General features: G+C 38.4%; 1 protein-coding gene across 3 annotated transcripts in view; it reads left to right on the top strand.

Annotated features, from left to right (window-relative positions):
- AK5 (adenylate kinase 5) overlaps positions 1-17,054 on the top strand; it is a 239,190-nt gene that overhangs the window by 6,761 nt on the left and 215,375 nt on the right. For 2 of the 3 annotated variants that reach the window (XM_060304067.1, XM_030865985.2), the window contains 3 exons: positions 4,895-5,062; positions 8,984-9,153; positions 9,250-9,363. In XM_060304067.1, coding sequence (XP_060160050.1) covers positions 4,897-5,062; positions 8,984-9,153; positions 9,250-9,363 — 450 coding nt within the window. In that variant the 5' untranslated portion in view covers positions 4,895-4,896. The remainder of the gene's footprint in view (positions 1-4,894; positions 5,063-8,983; positions 9,154-9,249; positions 9,364-17,054) is intronic. The other variant, XM_030865986.2, reaches the window with a different exon arrangement.

The following is a 17,054-nucleotide window of genomic DNA, read 5'->3' as shown; positions in this document are numbered from 1 at the left end:
CCAAGTATGTAATAGAGAATGGTGGAGACTGTGGTCAAACTAGAGAACAGAACTAGAGTGAACAATCATTGTCTAAAGGGAGTCAAGCACAAATTTTGGAAAAATGTCGAGCTGAACAAAGCACATCTATGAGGCTACATTGGGCCCACAGATGACCAGTTTGGAACTCTTGATCTAGCAGGATAAGCTAAAATAGGAATGGAAAATGTAGATTTAACTTTCATTAGAACTGAAATCACTAGTTAATTTTAGAATCTCCATATCTGCTAGTACTTTACCAGAATTCCAACTCAGAGATCTTTTAATTAATCATCAAATAAAACCTTTCACATACTATGGTGACAAGAATGTTGTATCACACTGTTTAATATCTGGAATGTAGGCTAAAAGACAGAAAATGGTTTCTAAACTGATTAATCCTATAATAATAAAATATTATTTTATGAAATGCTTTGCACGTGTGTGCTTTGTAGGTTTTTAACTATGATTTACAGAATAGCTTATTAAAATTGACAAAATTGCTAACTTCCCTGTAACTGTAAGCACTATTATTATGTCTAGGAACAAAAAGTGATTCATGCATTTTTTTGCTGAAATATTGACATAACCATGCTAATATATAATTATCATGAAAAATTATTCCGTGAAATAGAACATTTTAATAATTTTTAAGCAAATTACTTTCCTAAGTAAAAATATGATAAAAGCAAGGATAAATTATTAGCTGACAGTTCTTTAAAGCATTGTACCGTAAATATGAGGTGAGCAGCCATTTTTTTCTACCGTTTGTATACAATTGAACAAATAATTACTCACAAATAAGAGTTTTAGTCCCATAGCTCCAACTGTCCATAGAGCTTTTCTTCTGGAATATCTCGTTGTCAGCTTTACTCAACATGTCCAAAACCAAACATATCATATTTGCTTCAAAACCAGCCCTCCTCCACTTATTGAGTACTACTATGTGTCAGACACTCTTTTAAGACCGAGAATGTAACCACCAAAAACTAACAAACATGGCGCCTGCCCTCATGAACAAACATGGCACCTGCCCTATAGTGATGAAGTCAGGTGTTAAAAATATAATTAGAAGCACAATGGATGCTATAGAAAATACCATATGCTATAGAACTAACCATATTAACAGGCAGATGGATCCAACCTAAGCCGGGGTTCAGGGTAGGCTTCCTGGAGGAAGTGATATGCTAATACTAAGAGACGGAGAGGTGAGTAGATGTCAACTAGAGAAGGATGGAGATGAGAGTATACTAGTAAACAGAGAACAGAGATTTCTGACATAGAGGAAGAAGCCAGGATAAAGACAGGAAGGAGAGAAGCCCAGTATTTCTAGAGCATAAAAGAGAGGGCAGAAAGATACTGGATGAAATGCAATATGTTCCTTATTGTTTTAGACTTGACACCTGGCAATTGTTTTTGAGCTGTCATCTTCTGTCATCTCTCATATCTGAATCCGAATCATATCCTTCATATCCAACCACTCATTTCCATTTCCCCTATTTCCCCTCTAGTCTAAGCCCTCACCTCTTACCTGTGAACTACTCCAACAGCCTCCTAGCTGCTACCCTAGCTACCTCCTAGCTTCTCCCTACTCAAATCCATTCTAATCACCACCAGGTTAATTTTCCTAAAAAATATATTTCATATTTCATCATGTCATTTCTCTACCCCCCAGAAACCTCCACTGGCTTTCTACCAGATTAAAGCTAAACCCTTTACCCTGGTGATCAAGGCCCTCCACATTGTGGCCACACTCTACCTACCCATCTTCTGGCTTTTCTCCATGGGCACCATCTACTTCAGCAAGATTGTTCTCTTTGTTATTGGTTCAGCAAGTATTTATTGGACACTAACTTTGTGCCAAGCATAGTTCTAGCTCCCAGGGATACAAAGTTCCAGATAGGAAAGGTCCCTGCTGTTATAGAACTTATTCTAGTGGGAGAGGACAAACAATGGTGAAGTGGTAGGTGCTGTGCAGAGCATTATTGTAAGGGATGATGTCCTTGAAATTAACTGGCTGGCTACCCTAGATTAAAAGGTCAGTAAAGTCCTCTTATAGGAGGTGACATTTAAGCTGAGGTGTGAATGACAAGAAGCAGTCAGCCATGGGATCAACAAGGAAAGAACATTTCAAGCAATGGACTGTGGTGTAGGAGCAAGCAACTCGTAGAGTCTACAGTAGTCCAGATAAATGATGGCGGCTTGGGGATGAGTGGTGGTAGTGGAGATGGAGAAAAACGTGTGCATTTGGGATATGCTTTGGAGAGAAGTCTATGGGAATAGATATGAAGAGTGAGGGAAGAAGGTAATCAATGGTAATGCTTAGAGTTTTGCCCTGCATTGGGTGAAGCAGTTCAATTTCAAGGCAGAACTGGATAATGTTGTTAGTGCCTTTCCTGACATAGCTCTTCCCAGAATTTTCTAAAGAATACCCACTGTCGGGACTTCCCTGGTGACGCAGTGGATAAGAATCCGCCTGCCAATGCAGGGAACACCGGTTCAATCCCTGGTCCAAGAAGATCCCACATGCTGCGGAGCAGCTAAGCCCGTGCACCACAACTACCGAGCCTGCGCTCTAGAGCCCACGTGCCACAACTACTGAGCCCACATGCCACAACTACTAAGCCCGGGCGCCTAGAGCCCATGCTCCACAACAAGAGAAGCCACCGCAGTGAGAAGCCTGCACACTGCAGTGAAGAGTAACCCCCGCTCGCCACAACTAGAGAAAGCCTGCACACAGCAACGAAGACCCAACACAGCCAAAAATAAATAAAATTTAAAAAAAAAAGAATATCCACTGTCATCTGTAGACTGCTTCACTCTTTTCGTGGAATTAAAGTGAGTTCCATGAGTCAGTAGTCAATGACCTCATTTACTGTACCAACAGAGAATGGAAAGTTCTACCTGATCTCCAGAGGAAATGTGAGTATTATGCCGTGCTAAAATCCAGTAATCCGCTTAGCCAAATTACTCATGGCAGGCCAGGTGACCTCCGTCTCCTTTGTGCAGGTGCTTTTTGGGTAGTTAGGGCTTCTCTTTGCCTCCTTGAATACCAGCACATGAATGAGGAAGGAAAGATCCATGAATCAAACAGCAATAACTGGTAGAGAGCATCTGCCTCACTTGGGCTTGCCGGCTCTGTCCTCTGATCTATTTGAACATGTCATTTGTATTTCCGATTCTGAGTCTTTGTGTTTCGTTTCTACGAACTGAGAAATACTTTCCACTTTTCATCACCTGTTCTAGTCTTTCGAAGTTCAAGTCCTGCCTCTTTTGCAGTCTTTTTCTACCACTCCTGCCTAAATGGATCTACCCATCAATTGAACTCCTATGGTGTTTACCATAAGAGATATTCATTTTAGCACTTATCCTGCCTGGTGTGCATACCGCTCTCAGATATAAGCATGTGAGCTCTAGTTTGTAAGCTCTGTGGGGACAGGACTACCTCTTATTGTATTCTTCTACTGAACCATCCTCAACACACTAACATGTCTGACAATAAATAGCAAAGATTTATTGCTGTTGTAGATGTAAATTTAAATCTTCATAGTTACCTTTTTAAATCAAGGAGATTAAAGATAATAAATATTGAGAATGTAAAGTTAAGTGATGTTGAAAGATGTTCCAAATATAGAAATTGTTTGCTGCTCTTTACCTGTCTTGTGACAGTACCTTAAGTTTCTGTGCATTATGCCACCAAGCCATTCCACTGGACTACAGTAGAGTACCTGGATCATAGTGATTGCGTATCTATATTTATGGATAAATGAAACACGTTGTGCATAAGCATTGCCTCGATCGGCAGCTGCATATGGTTATGAAAGTTGTGAAGGTGTGTGCTACAAAACTCTAGGAGCACCATTTTCGGTGACTAGGATGTATACCAACTACCAAGCAAGACTAGGCAGTACTTAAGAAGGTTCCTCGAGGGCAGAGGTTGGCAAACTATGACCCATGGCCAAGTCTGGCTCACTGCCTGTTTTGTTTTGTTTTATTTTGTTTTGCGGTACGCAGGCCTCTCACTGCTGTGGCCTCTCGCATTGCGGAGCACAGGCTCCGGAGACGCAGGCTCAGCGGCCATGGCTCATGGGGCTAGCTGCTCCGCGGCATGTGGGATCTTCCCAGACCGGGGCACGAACCCGTGTCCCCTGCATCGGCAGGCGGACTCTCAACCACTGCGCCACCAGGGAAGCCCCTCACTGCCTGTTTTTTATAAACAAAGTTTAATTGGAACACGAGCACATCCATTTGTTTATTTGTTTATTGATTGATTGATTGATTGATTGATTGAATTCTTGGCCATGTTGGGTCTTCGTTGCTGCGTGCGGGCTTTCTCTAGTTGGGTGATCAGGGGCTATTCTTCGTTGCGGTGCTCAGGCTTCTCATTGTGGCAGCTTCTCTTGCAGTGGAGCACGGGCTCTAGGTGCACAGGCTTCAGTAGCTGTGGCATGCGGGCTCAGTAGCTGTTGCTCGTGGGCTCTAGAGCACAGGCTCAATAGTTGTGGCACATGGGCCTAGATGCTCTGCGGCATGTGAGTTCCTCCCGACCAGGGCTTGAACCCGTGTACCACGCCTTGGCAGGCGGATTCTTAACCACTGAGCCACCAGGGAAGTCCCCATTTGTTTATTTATTGTCTACAACTGTTTTCCTGGCTAAGTGGAGTATGAGACTCTCTGTTCCTCAAAGCCCACAATGTTGATTATCTGGCCCTTTAAGGAAAAGTTTGCTGACGACTTAAGGGGACGGGAGTCTTCTTCCAGTTGAAAAAAATCAGACTCATTTCATTTTTAAATTTCTTCAACTAATTGGTTAAGTGCAAAAAAATGTTTTATTGTGCTTTTTTTTCCGTTTCAAAGTTATCTTACTCTTTTGCAGTAATGCCTGAAAATTCAAACTTTCCTTATCGACGGTATGATCGGCTCCCTCCAATCCATCAATTCTCCATAGAAAGTGACACAGACCTCTCAGAGACTGCGGAGTTAATTGAGGAGTATGAGGTCTTTGATCCTACTAGACCTCGACCCAAAATCATTCTTGTCATAGGTACGAGGACAGAAAGCAAAATTTTCATACTGTTGCTCACTTTGTTTATATATTTACATTTCAAAAATTATGTCAACTATACATCATATTTGCAAGTAGTTGGATAATGACAAACAATGGAAACAAAAGCTTGAGAGACAGTAGATGGAAATATTTTTAGCATACTTTTCAATAAAACATATATTGTTATAATTATATAATCTAACGCTTATTGCACTTTTATAGAATCTCATTACAATGTCGTAGAAGTTCTCTGTAATAAATGAAGATTTACCATCTTATGGTTTTTATTTGCTTAATTTTTAACGTAGATAGCTGAATCCATTAGAAGTTTTCTAAACATGACGTGTTTTTTCCCTTTAATTCAACAAATTGAAATTTTATTCACTATTAACTTCAGAGCAAAAAGTAAACAACAATAATAATATGTTGGTAAAGATTCATGTAAATGAATCTTCCTTATGACAGACTGGCACCAATGATAAAATCTAAGTTTGATGTTATTAGACAAGCAAATCTAATAGAATAGTGTTTTACACAGCACGTAACATCTGAGTATTAATGAAAATAACAAGGATAATAGTTAATTTTTTAAATTGCCACTATGAATCTTATGTTGAATATGAAAATATCAGTCTGATGCCATTTCACAAGGATTAGATATTGAAAATGTCTTAAGTAATTTTGCAGAATGCATTTTTGACCACTTTTGCAAATTCTAACTTCCTCAAAAGCTATAAAATTTTGAAAAGCCCTGTCAACATGAAACATTTGTAGTCATTGTCTCACTTTCCAATTTGACTCAGCTTTCACAAAGATGACCAAAAGCAAAAATCTAGCATAAGATGTTAAAGCTATTCTAGCCAGTAACTGTTAACCGAGGGCCAAATGTATACAGCCCCCAAGCAAAGAAGTACTGCTCCCAGAAGATGTAACGATGATGGCAACTGGGGAAAAAACATGTAAATAAACACACCAAACTAGAACAAGAATTTAAGTTCACCAGTCTAGAAGGAGGGATGTTTGTACATCTGTAAGTGTAATGAAAATGAAATTGCAAATATGTTTATCCCTGAATTGTTATATTATAGAAAAATAACTGTAAGACGAGAGTACAGAAATCAGCTTTCTAAAAGTCAAAATATTCTCATGGTTTATGGCAGCCACTATTATGCCATAAATCTCTATCTATTCTTGAAGGTGGAATTTTTGTGTGTGTGCTTAAAAATTTGGGGTTCTTACCTAGAAGACAAGGAAATGCTTCATTAAAAAATAGAGCTACAGGTGGAGAATAATTGGAAATTATTTCACCTTTTTAAAATGAGATAGTCTTTCATTTTTGTTTTTCTCGCTGTTAGTACAATATTGGCGATTATTATCAGGATAAACAAATGAAGGCTTGATTGTCCATGAAAAAGGTGTAAAACAAGTTGTTCTTGCATAAAACAGCACATATATGTGAATTTTTTGTGCATTGTGAATTTTATATGAAAATGATTAAACTATTTCAGTAAACTAAGATCTGTGGAGAAGATATAAATGCTTAAATCTCCTACACTTCACAGTTCTTTTTTACTCAATAAAATCAACTTGCTTCCCAAGGGTGTGATTTTGGTTTTAGACTTACACTGTGTGTTGTAACATTTTATGTATTACAAGAATGATACAGAACCAATGAGTGTAAGTAACTTTTAGAGGACTGAGATAAGAGAAGAACAGAAAAAGTGAATCTGAGAAAATTGAGACAATTTTATGACTTTTGAGGAATTATAAAATAATTGAACCTGAACCTTACAAATTTTTATTAGTTCCAACCTGAAAAAGAGTGGGGGAGGTACAGCTATCCACATCCAAATAAGCAAAATTTCCCTTCTGGCAATACAGATTTTTTTTTTTTTAAAGAAGTTAACCTTCTTGGCACAGATATTAATGAATCTCTCTTATGTTAGCATAATCATAAAATCTAAGAGTTAGATGGATCCTAATATTTATAAGTAGTAGAATTAAATAAATATAGCAAAATTAAACTTACTCTGGTTTCAGGGAGAAGAAAGTAAGATTAGTTTGTTAGGAAGCTCCGGTAATCAAACTCATCCAATAAATTAATGCTCTTCTCTGTCAATTGTGCTAGTCGTATTTTTTTGTTGTCTGCTAATGCCTCCATTAATTGACAAAAAAATGTTTTTCCTTGAAGTGCCGTAACTTTCTTAGCATGTCTGAAGTTTTAAAAATTCAATATGTTCTCTTATTTTGATGATTTGTCAGATCAGGTGTGAAAATATGAAAGATAATTTTCATTCTTCAGGGATCAAATTAGTTTGAATTTGTCGATGGCATTGATCATATAATTATTTGTCTTCAAGCCAGTCCATGGTTTACCCATGGCTTAATAGGCCAAGAGCAGCTACTTGGAACCAAAACTTTTCATTTGTGAAGTAATGAATTTAATACAGTAGTAGTTTATAGTGGTAAGTCTAATAGGGTTGGATTTAGCGTTTCTTAGAAAGACAATGTCAAAAATGTAAACAAATTTCTATCATAAGTTTAATAAGGCAATGAAAACGCAAAAACCAGTTTTATTAGGATCATTATTTGGGATTGAGGTTAAGGAAAGTGTCTCAGTATACTAGTTGATCTTAGAATTCTGCACATTAAAATTTTTAAAGAGGAAATAACCCCTAGCCAACCAAGTTCACTCACTCAGAACTCTTCTTACAAAATCCAGAACAAAGCGAAGCAAACACCATTCTTTTTTGCTTATGTTATTTGCAACAAGAATTTCTTAAAATATACTAAATAATGGTATGTAAAATGATTGCTACCCCCCAAAAAACTTGATAAATTGAATTAGTAGAGACAACATCAACTCACTTTTCTATTGAATTTTTATTTTTAATATTGCTTAACCAATTATAATTATGTTTCAGTGAATAGCACCAAAAACAATTCATTACTTATTATCATTGACTTTTTAAAATATTTTTTCTACAGTCAATAATTTATGATTAAGTATTTTAAAATATTTTATTTTTATAATTGCCAACAAATAACAAATCAGACTGGGATGATTGTTATGTGCTTTATTTTGAAATTTGCTCAGTTAGATTCCAGTTAGTCTAGGTTGTCTAGAAATATAAATTTACTAAAATAATGTAATATGATTTGGAAATAAAATCTGAGACATACATTTTATAATTTTTTAGTGCTTATGCTTTTAAAAAATAAATGGCAGTTACTGATTATTGGTATTGATTTATGTTGCAAAATATTGATTATTTCATGCTAATGTATCACAAAATCAAAACTATCATGAGTTCTACGAAATTGTTCTACCTTAAAGATCTCTTCCATTCACTCTGCGTATTTATTGCATAAAACTTCTTTTGAATTTTAAAGGATATAAGGCAAGGAGATGGATGAACAGACAATTCAAAGAAAGATTTAAATAAGCCATGTCAATATTGGTGTGCCTTTGGTTAAAACTAATTTTTACGTTTCACGAAACTGCACATTAACTCTTTGTTCGGATGTAACACATTTCTGCCATTGCAGTCATTGTTTTTTGTATCTCATAGATTTTTCTTTGATTACAGAGGATAAAAGTATTAGAGTTTACACAGAAAAACAGGAGCGCTTTCTTTCAACTGCATTATTCAATTTTTAAAACTAGTAGTTTACTAAAATCGGTAAGGGAAAAAATGTCTCTTTCATCTAATACATCAATCACGACAATTCTACCCTTTCCTCGGCTAAATCTACACCTTCTCTGCATTCAGAGGTAGCACTGAGATGCCACAAGTAGAATGGTTTCTGCCCTGGTACTGATCTAGACTCTGCATCTCAAGATGAAGATAATAGTTGTATGAAAGGGTGTTTCTTATTGTATCAGAAGGTCCCAATCTTGCCTGTTTTAAATGATAGGTGGTCCCGGAAGTGGAAAGGGTACTCAGAGTTTGAAAATCGCTGAACGTTATGGATTTCAATACATTTCTGTGGGAGAATTATTAAGGAAGAAGATCCACAGTGCCAGCAGCAATAGGAAATGGAGTCTTATTGCCAAAATAATTACCACTGGAGAATTGGCCCCTCAGGTACTGTTGTATAATTTGCTTCTGTTCTGCAAAGATTTTTATACCACTTGTGAGTGTAAGTTTAACTGTGGTTTTTCATCTTTTTTCTTAAAAAAGGAAACAACAATTACAGAGATAAAACAAAAATTGATGCAAATGCCTGAGGAATTGGGCATTGTTATCGATGGATTTCCCAGAGATGTTGCCCAGGCTCTATCTTTTGAGGACCAAGTAAGAATGTCTCCTTATCTTTTAAATGACCTTTTTTTTTTTTTGCTTAAATATTTGAGATTAAAAATATATATATATATATTTCTTGGAAGACTTGCTCTTATTTGGAATGAATTCTAATCTGAAAATGAACAAGTACATTCATTTGGGTTGGCAGAAGGTCATTTTGTTGGCACACATGCTTAAAAACTGAACACAGTCTCTGCCAAAAAGAAAAGATAAAAACCAATAATAGAATTCATTATTTTTTAACAAAAATGCACATGTCTCTAACCTTTACTTCAGAATACTTTCCCTAAGATTGTATTTTTAATCTTTAATCACTTAAAACAAGCCTTATTCAGTACTGCCTGGGGATGTAAAATATCACCCTACACTCACAGCTAAGGAAGCCCTCTTCACCGGTGTATGAAACACTAAACCACCTGTCTATAACAAGGCAGGGCTCAGTGTGCCAAAGTTTACTCAAATTTGAGTAGACTATGCCTGCTCAATACCCAGTAATCTATTTGAAAGAGAAATAAATCAACTAAAATATTTTGTATATCTGTTTAATCTTTGTAAAGCTAGTGTGTCTAATTTTTCATTGAAAAATGTTAATTACAAAAAATAACAAATTTCAAGTCCTGTTGTAAAAAGTGAACGTCCATTAATGGCCTTCTTCCATTCCACTGCCCATCCTCTCCTGAGACATAGAAATAGTGTTAAGCTTATTATATATCCTTCCAGGCCTTTTTCTATATACTACACTTTTACACACCCAGGCATGGACATGTGTGCATGCTCACATACAAATGCAGTTTTAATTTTCATAGCTGTTTCCAAACTGTCCTCCAAAAAGAATTTTCCAAGTTATAGTCCCATCGATGTTGAATAACAGTATATTTCTCCAGACCCTTTCCAACCAGATATAATTCATATTTAAAATTTTTGCCAACCTGTTAAGTAAGAAACAGTATTTCACTTTTTATATTTATATTTCTTGAGTTATTACTGAGGTTAAGTATATTTTCAGATACTTATTCACCATTTGTATTTCTTCCCTGTGTGAATGCCTGCTTTCCTTTGCCTATTTTTCTACAAACTTGTTTTTCTTTTTCTTATTTAGAGAAGCCTTTAATATATGACCGATACTATATCAAGGAGAACTAAGTCAAATAAGTTGTCAGTTTATGTCTCATATAAAAGAAGTGTGGAGTTAGGCAGTTCAAGGCCAAAGATGGCTTCATGAAAGCTGTCTTTGAATATTCACATTAACTGTTTTGGGGATGCTTATTGTGCTGCAATATCTTTCTCCCCTCCTCAGATCTCTCCCTCCCACAGCAAGTCCAGAACCTCTATCTTACTCAGCTTACGGGCTTGGTTCTAATTGCTCTGGCCTTGAAGAGAGAAAAACTAGAAAAATCAATTTTTTGTTTTTGCTATTGTTGCCAAATGATATTGCTGTTGAAAATGGGTACTGTGTCAGCCATTCCTTGTGATTCGTGGCTACAGGGGAAGCATGAGAGCCAATCAGGCAGGAATTCACACCCAAACCTGGTCCACACTTCATTTCAAATGCAATGCACTTGGCGAGTACAAGCAGAAAAGCTGAGTGATTCTTTCTGCCTATCGCTTTTCAAACATGCTATGTCTCTTGCTTCTCCCCTGGATAATAACTCAGGCAGATCCTAGAGTTTTCCTGGTCACAGATAGTTTCATTTTTAGGTATTAAAAAGCCCAGTCCACAATTATATCTCAGTAAAGCCGGAAAAAAATTTAATAAAAAAAAGCCCAGTCCAATATAAATCAAAACTTCAGTTTCTTATTCAGTTTAACATGTCTGCTATCCTCAGCTTGGGCCTGGTTCAGGCTCAGAAACCTGAAGTGTTGTCTCAGAATCCTGAAATTCTTCCTTATGTTGCAATGGGGCAAGTAGTGAGGAAGGGGCAGAAAATGCATGACTCTCCAGCAGCTCTCTCTGCACACCTGATCAGTCTCCACCTTCTCTTCTATAGCCTGGTCATGAGTGATGGGCCTTCACCACAATGGGTGAAGGGTCACGGTATCAGTTTGGGGACACCTGCTAGCAGATTCCATGAGATGGTCTGGTATCTCTCTGTAGAATGTACAGTCACTTGCATTTACTGTTCTGAGCCACACTTCTGAGGCTAGGAAAGTCCAATGTAACATTTTCTTAGGTTGCCACTGTAGCAGCCTAGAGGTTCTTGCCCCCTCAGGCAGTCCAGTGGTGTCTGAAGTTGGTGCTGCCTTTGATGAGCTGCAGGAGTTCGGAGAGTGCAGAGGCAAAGCTGCAGGGTTTATGTAAAGCAAAGTGTTAGGGTCAGTCCCTATTACTCCACACCCTATATAGGCTTAAGCTCCTGTGATGTCATTTTTTTGGGTACCATTTCTGACACCAAATGTGTGGGGAGTTTCCACACCAATTCTCCAATCCTCTGACACCAACTAGATGTCCAAGAATTGAATTCAACTCTGACACTAAATATCTGGAGTTAGCACAGACGCTGCAGGTTAAGGCTCAGTCCTACATGACTGCCTCCCGCTTCAGACATCATTCAAAAGTCCTAAGGGCACCTGTATTCTCTCCAAACAGCTGTAAATTTGGAGCTTTCCATGGCATCCCCCACAGATTTGATAATTCACTAGACCAACTCACAGAAATCAGGAAAATGCTTTATTTACATTTACCAGTTTATTATAAAGAATACAACTCAGAAAAAAAAAAAAAGAATACAACTCAGGAACAGCCAAATAGAAGAGATGTGTAGGGCAAGGTATGGGGTTGACGATGGCAGGGACCTTGCATGCCGTCTCTGGGTGCACCTCCCTCCCAGCACGTCAGTGTGTTCACAAACACAAAAGCTCCCCAAACTTCATTGCTGAAGAGTTTTTATAACCCAGTCTTCAAATGCCCTTCCCCTCCGTGGAGGCGGGGGAATGGGGCTGAAAGTTCTCACCTTCTTGTCTCATGCTTGGTCTTTCCAGCAAACCAACTCCATCCTGAGGCTATCCAGTGGCCCTGCCCTGAGTCACCTCATTAGCTTAGACGCAAGTGTAGTCAGAAGGTGCTAATTACAAACAACAAAAGACATTCCTATCACTCAGGAAATTCCAAGTGTTTTAGAAGCTCTGTGTCAGGAATCAGGGACAAACACTAAATATATATATTTTATTATACCACACTCCTCAAAGTTTTTCTTTAACCAGGTTTTTTTTTTTACTGAACATGTGGACATGTATAAACACACAGGCAGAAATTTTTCCCCAAGACTTCCTCACAGGTCCAGAGCATAAGAAGAGATGGATTTCTGACATCAGCCATATACACTAGTGATGGTAAGACCATTGTAACAAAAAGACCTAACACTTAAGTGCACAAAAAAGTGTATTTTTTTTTTCTCATAGGGAAAAATGTCAACATGAACAGTCCAGATTGGCTGGGCAGCTTTTCTCCTTGAGATCATTTAGGTTTTTTCCAAGTTCTTGTTCTGCCACCTCCTAGGCCATGTCATCATCTGTCTGATCGAAGCAGGGTTGCCATCACATATGGATTCCAACTGGCACATAAGGGGAAGAGAACATGAAGGTCTGAAGTCCCAGATCTGGAAGTGGCATCCATCACTTCTGCTCACATGACGTTGTTGAGAATTTAGATGTGTTGTAATTGCAGGGCAGGCTGGGAAACTTAGTCCAGTTCTATTACTGTGGAAGGATGGGAGAACTGACTAGCAGCTTCTACGCAAGTTTGCCCCTCTGACCATCCAAATGTCTCCATGCTCCCTTCTTCCCACACAGAATGTACTCACTCTCTCCCTAAAGAACACAGACCAACACCCCATCAACTAGTTCGAAAGTCGAGAATCTTTATTGATATTCAGTTCTCTCCATTCGGTCCAGATTTGATTCCTCATCACAGACAGCTATAAACATTAAGTTATCTAACCTCCCTGCCAACAATAAGCAATGGAGGAGTAATACCAGAAGAAGGGAAATAGAGGCTCCTATTCAGAAAAGGGAATTTGGGCAATATAAATGGTAGTCCCTGAACCACAGCAAATAAATGCTGTGAGGCAGGGATTGCCAAGGGTCTCTGCCCTGAAAGTGGAGTGATTTCCTGGCTTAGCCCATTGGCAACTCCATTTTCTCTCTCAAGGAGTAACTCTTTGCCTGTTCTCTTCTGAGTCCCGTGGCCCTCTGAGAAGTTCTTATTGTCTATTATTCTGCATGGTCACAGGTCACATCAAAGTGATGTGTTGGAGACTACGCCTTCCTTAGGGGAGGTATTCTAAGTGTGAAAAATACACAAGCTTTTTCTGGCTAGGCTTATAGTTGCTTTGCATTTTCTCAAAAATTTGGTAGGCTTCTGCTCTTTTTGCTTGCAGGTAGTTCCATGTACCTGTAACTACATTCAAAGTCCTTTTCTGGACATATCAATAGATATTAAGCTGCTTTGTTTGTTTTCTCATCTTGATGGCAGTTACTTTGAGGCCATATAAAACAACAGGCTTGGGTAGGAAGGCAACATTCTTAGTCTGGGTTTTGCCTTGGGGCTGGGTCCCTACTTTTGGAAGGAGTTGGGTAGTTATTGGGAGTCCTTTGAACAGCACTAGCCATATATTCTGCTGTCTAGACGTATAGAAGCAGTTGGCTTTTTCAATCTTATAAGGTCTTAAATTACCAGATACTTTCGTTTTTCTTTATCTGCTTGCAAATTGGTCAGTTCTTTCTTGGGCTTATCTTTTTCTTGTTATATGTTGCCAAATACAACAGAGAACATCAACACATACTAACATTCTAGCTCTTTCTAGCCATTTCATCTCTAACTATGGGCTCCATAAGAACATGGTCTGCCTTCCAAGTTATCACAATAGTTATACCAATCGTTTTGCAATGGTATAACAAGGGTCACCAACTTCCAATCTAAAATATCTGTACCTTTATTGCCCAAGAAAACCAATACCATATAATTTAGTTTTTGATGTAGTAGTGTCCTACTCATATGACTATTGTCTGTATTTTTTAGAGTGAAGCCAAGATGCTATAATAAAAAGACAGTGGTACAGTGGAGTAACACAGTAACTTATTTCTCTTGTATGTGACAGCCTCTCCGTGAATGAGGGCCCTCATTCATTCATAGCTTCAGTCCTCACATTCATTCACAGATGCAGGTTCTTTCCAAGTTATCGTTCTTCCAGCCCCTAGGGCAATGGTTCTCAGTTTTTTTAGGTCATAAGACTCTTTAACACTTTTAAAAATTATTAAAGAATTCAAAAACTTTCATGTACATGGACTATATCTGTTGATATTTAGCATATGAGAAATTAAAACTGAAATCTTTAAATATGGTCATTAAAAATTACAATAAATCCATACAGGTTAACAAAGATAACACATTTTTATGAAAAGCAATCATGTTTTCCAAAACTAAAAAAAAAAAAATGATATGAGAGGGCTTCCCTGGTGGCGCAGTGGTTGAGAGTCCGCCTGCCGATGCAGGAGACGTGGGTTCGTGCCCCGGTCCGGGAGGATCCCACATGCCGCGGAGCGGCTACGCCCGTGAGCCATGGCCGCTGAGCCTGTGCGTCCGGAGCCTGTGCTCCGCAACGGGAGAGGCCACAACAGTGAGAGGCCCGCGTACCACAAAAAAAAAAAAAAAAAAAAGATATGAGAAACATTGCTTTACATTTTTACAAATCCCTTTAAGTTCTAGCTTAATATGAGAGAGCTGGGTTCTTATGTCTGCTTTTGCAGTCCAGCTGCTATGATATCACACTTCATGTAGCCCCTGGAAAACTCCTGTACATCTGTGAGAGAATGAGAGTGAAAAGGCACACAGTTTCTCAGTGTTAGTATGAAAATAGTTTTGATCTGTTTCCTCCCTGAAAGGGTCTCAGCAATCCCCAGGGGTCTCGAGAGCACACTTTGATAACCACTTCCCTGGGACATGGTTGACATCTGCGTGGTGAAAGCTAGGTCGCTGCCATGGTTACTTCCAGGTGGTTGGAAGAGGGAGAAGAGTGGAGAAGGTACGTGCTCAACTGCTTAAGTCCCAGACCCCAAGGCAGCACACATCACTTCTCACAGTCCATTGATGAGGACTTAAGAAACATGGCTACGTCTGAGAATAGAGTTAAGTTCTGAGTTTGAGTGAGTGAGACTGGATATATGAGAAATTCTCAACTAGATAAATATAGTTTTAAAAAATGCTTGGAGATAAAATGAAAAATGCTCAGAGGGCTGTCATCCTGCTTTCGTAGTGAATTGACTTGACAGATTCATAATTTGATTTCCTATTCCTAAGGGAGACAAATTTGATTTGCTTCTAAAGGGGAGTGATTTAATTTTAATTAACAAATTTTTTTCTAAGCGTTAGCATGCTCATGCAAAATAGTAAAGAAAATGTGGATGTTTTCCCCCTGGAATTAATGACTTGAAGCTTTTTTTTTTTTTTAACATCTTTATTGGAATATAATTGCTTTACAACGGTGTGATAGTTTCTGCTGTATAACAAAGTGAATCAGCTATACATACATTCACGATCTCTCAGGACATCATATTTAAATGGTAGTTGGAGTTAGGCTTCTTTACTAACATGTCTGATGCTTGATTTGGGAGGAAGACTCAAATAGCTGGGGTCTGGAACAGCTGGAGTTCCTCAAGCATCTTTTCCTATCCCATCACATGGAGGTCTCAGGGTGACTGGACTTCACAGTAGCTCAGGGCTCCAAAGGCATGTCACCCAAGAGAGCCAGAGGAAGCCCTACCCTAGCTTCAAAGGTCATGCATCACATCGATCACTTTCTGTTTGTTAGAAATTAGTCACTAATGCTCCCATATTCAAGGAGCAGGAACTTAGAATCCAGTTTTTTTTAATTAGGAGAGTGTCAAAAAAAACCCCAAAAACTTGTCAGCATGTTTTAAACCACCACACCATGACACTCAGTAAATAAATACCTACTCATTCTTCACTTCGCTCACATCTGTCCCTTCCCTTCATTTCCTTTCTTCCTAGTCTTTTCGTGCTACGTGCTCACTTCCATCTATTGTCTTCACTTTTCCACCTTTCTGGTCCTTATTCTCTCCACATCCAGTCTGTCTTGTGTCCTGTGACCAGATTAATCTTTCTAAAAGACCATTGTCATTAATTCATTCTTCTGGTCGAAAGACTTTAATGCCAATTACTATCCACGAACATGTTTCTCCCTGTATGGTTTGTTTCAGAATCAGGTACGTGCCTTGCCAAAAAATGTGCATTGTTCAAGTCCCTTCACAGAATTACTGGATTAGAATTTTTCGTGAGTGGAACCCAAGAATCTGCAAGTTAACAAGTTAAAAATCTTTAGCAAAGCTGATTCTTAAGCACACTAAAGTGCAAATTGATTTAGTGTTTAACAGCACATAGCAAAGGTTCTCAGCCATAGCGTGTTGCCATAGTTATGAAGCAAGCCTGCTGTTGCTAATAATACTGAAGTTCTGAAATTAGTGCATAAGCCCACAGTTATCCCAATAATGTCATCTTCACTAGTCTTCACACTTGCTTTCTTGAGTGGGAGAGAAATTCCTTAGAATGGGAGGAATTTCACATAAGCTGTGTTCTCAGTATTAGTGTCATAGGGTTCTTGAGTCTCTGTGAAATCACTGCCCCGTGCAATCTGATCTGAGATGGACTTGGCTTGTCTTACCATCTC

Source organism: Globicephala melas, chromosome 1 (genome assembly GCF_963455315.2).
Source record: "Globicephala melas chromosome 1, mGloMel1.2, whole genome shotgun sequence".
In the NCBI taxonomy this organism is placed as follows: Eukaryota; Metazoa; Chordata; class Mammalia; order Artiodactyla; family Delphinidae; genus Globicephala; species Globicephala melas.
This window is presented reverse-complemented; position numbering and strand designations above follow the sequence as displayed.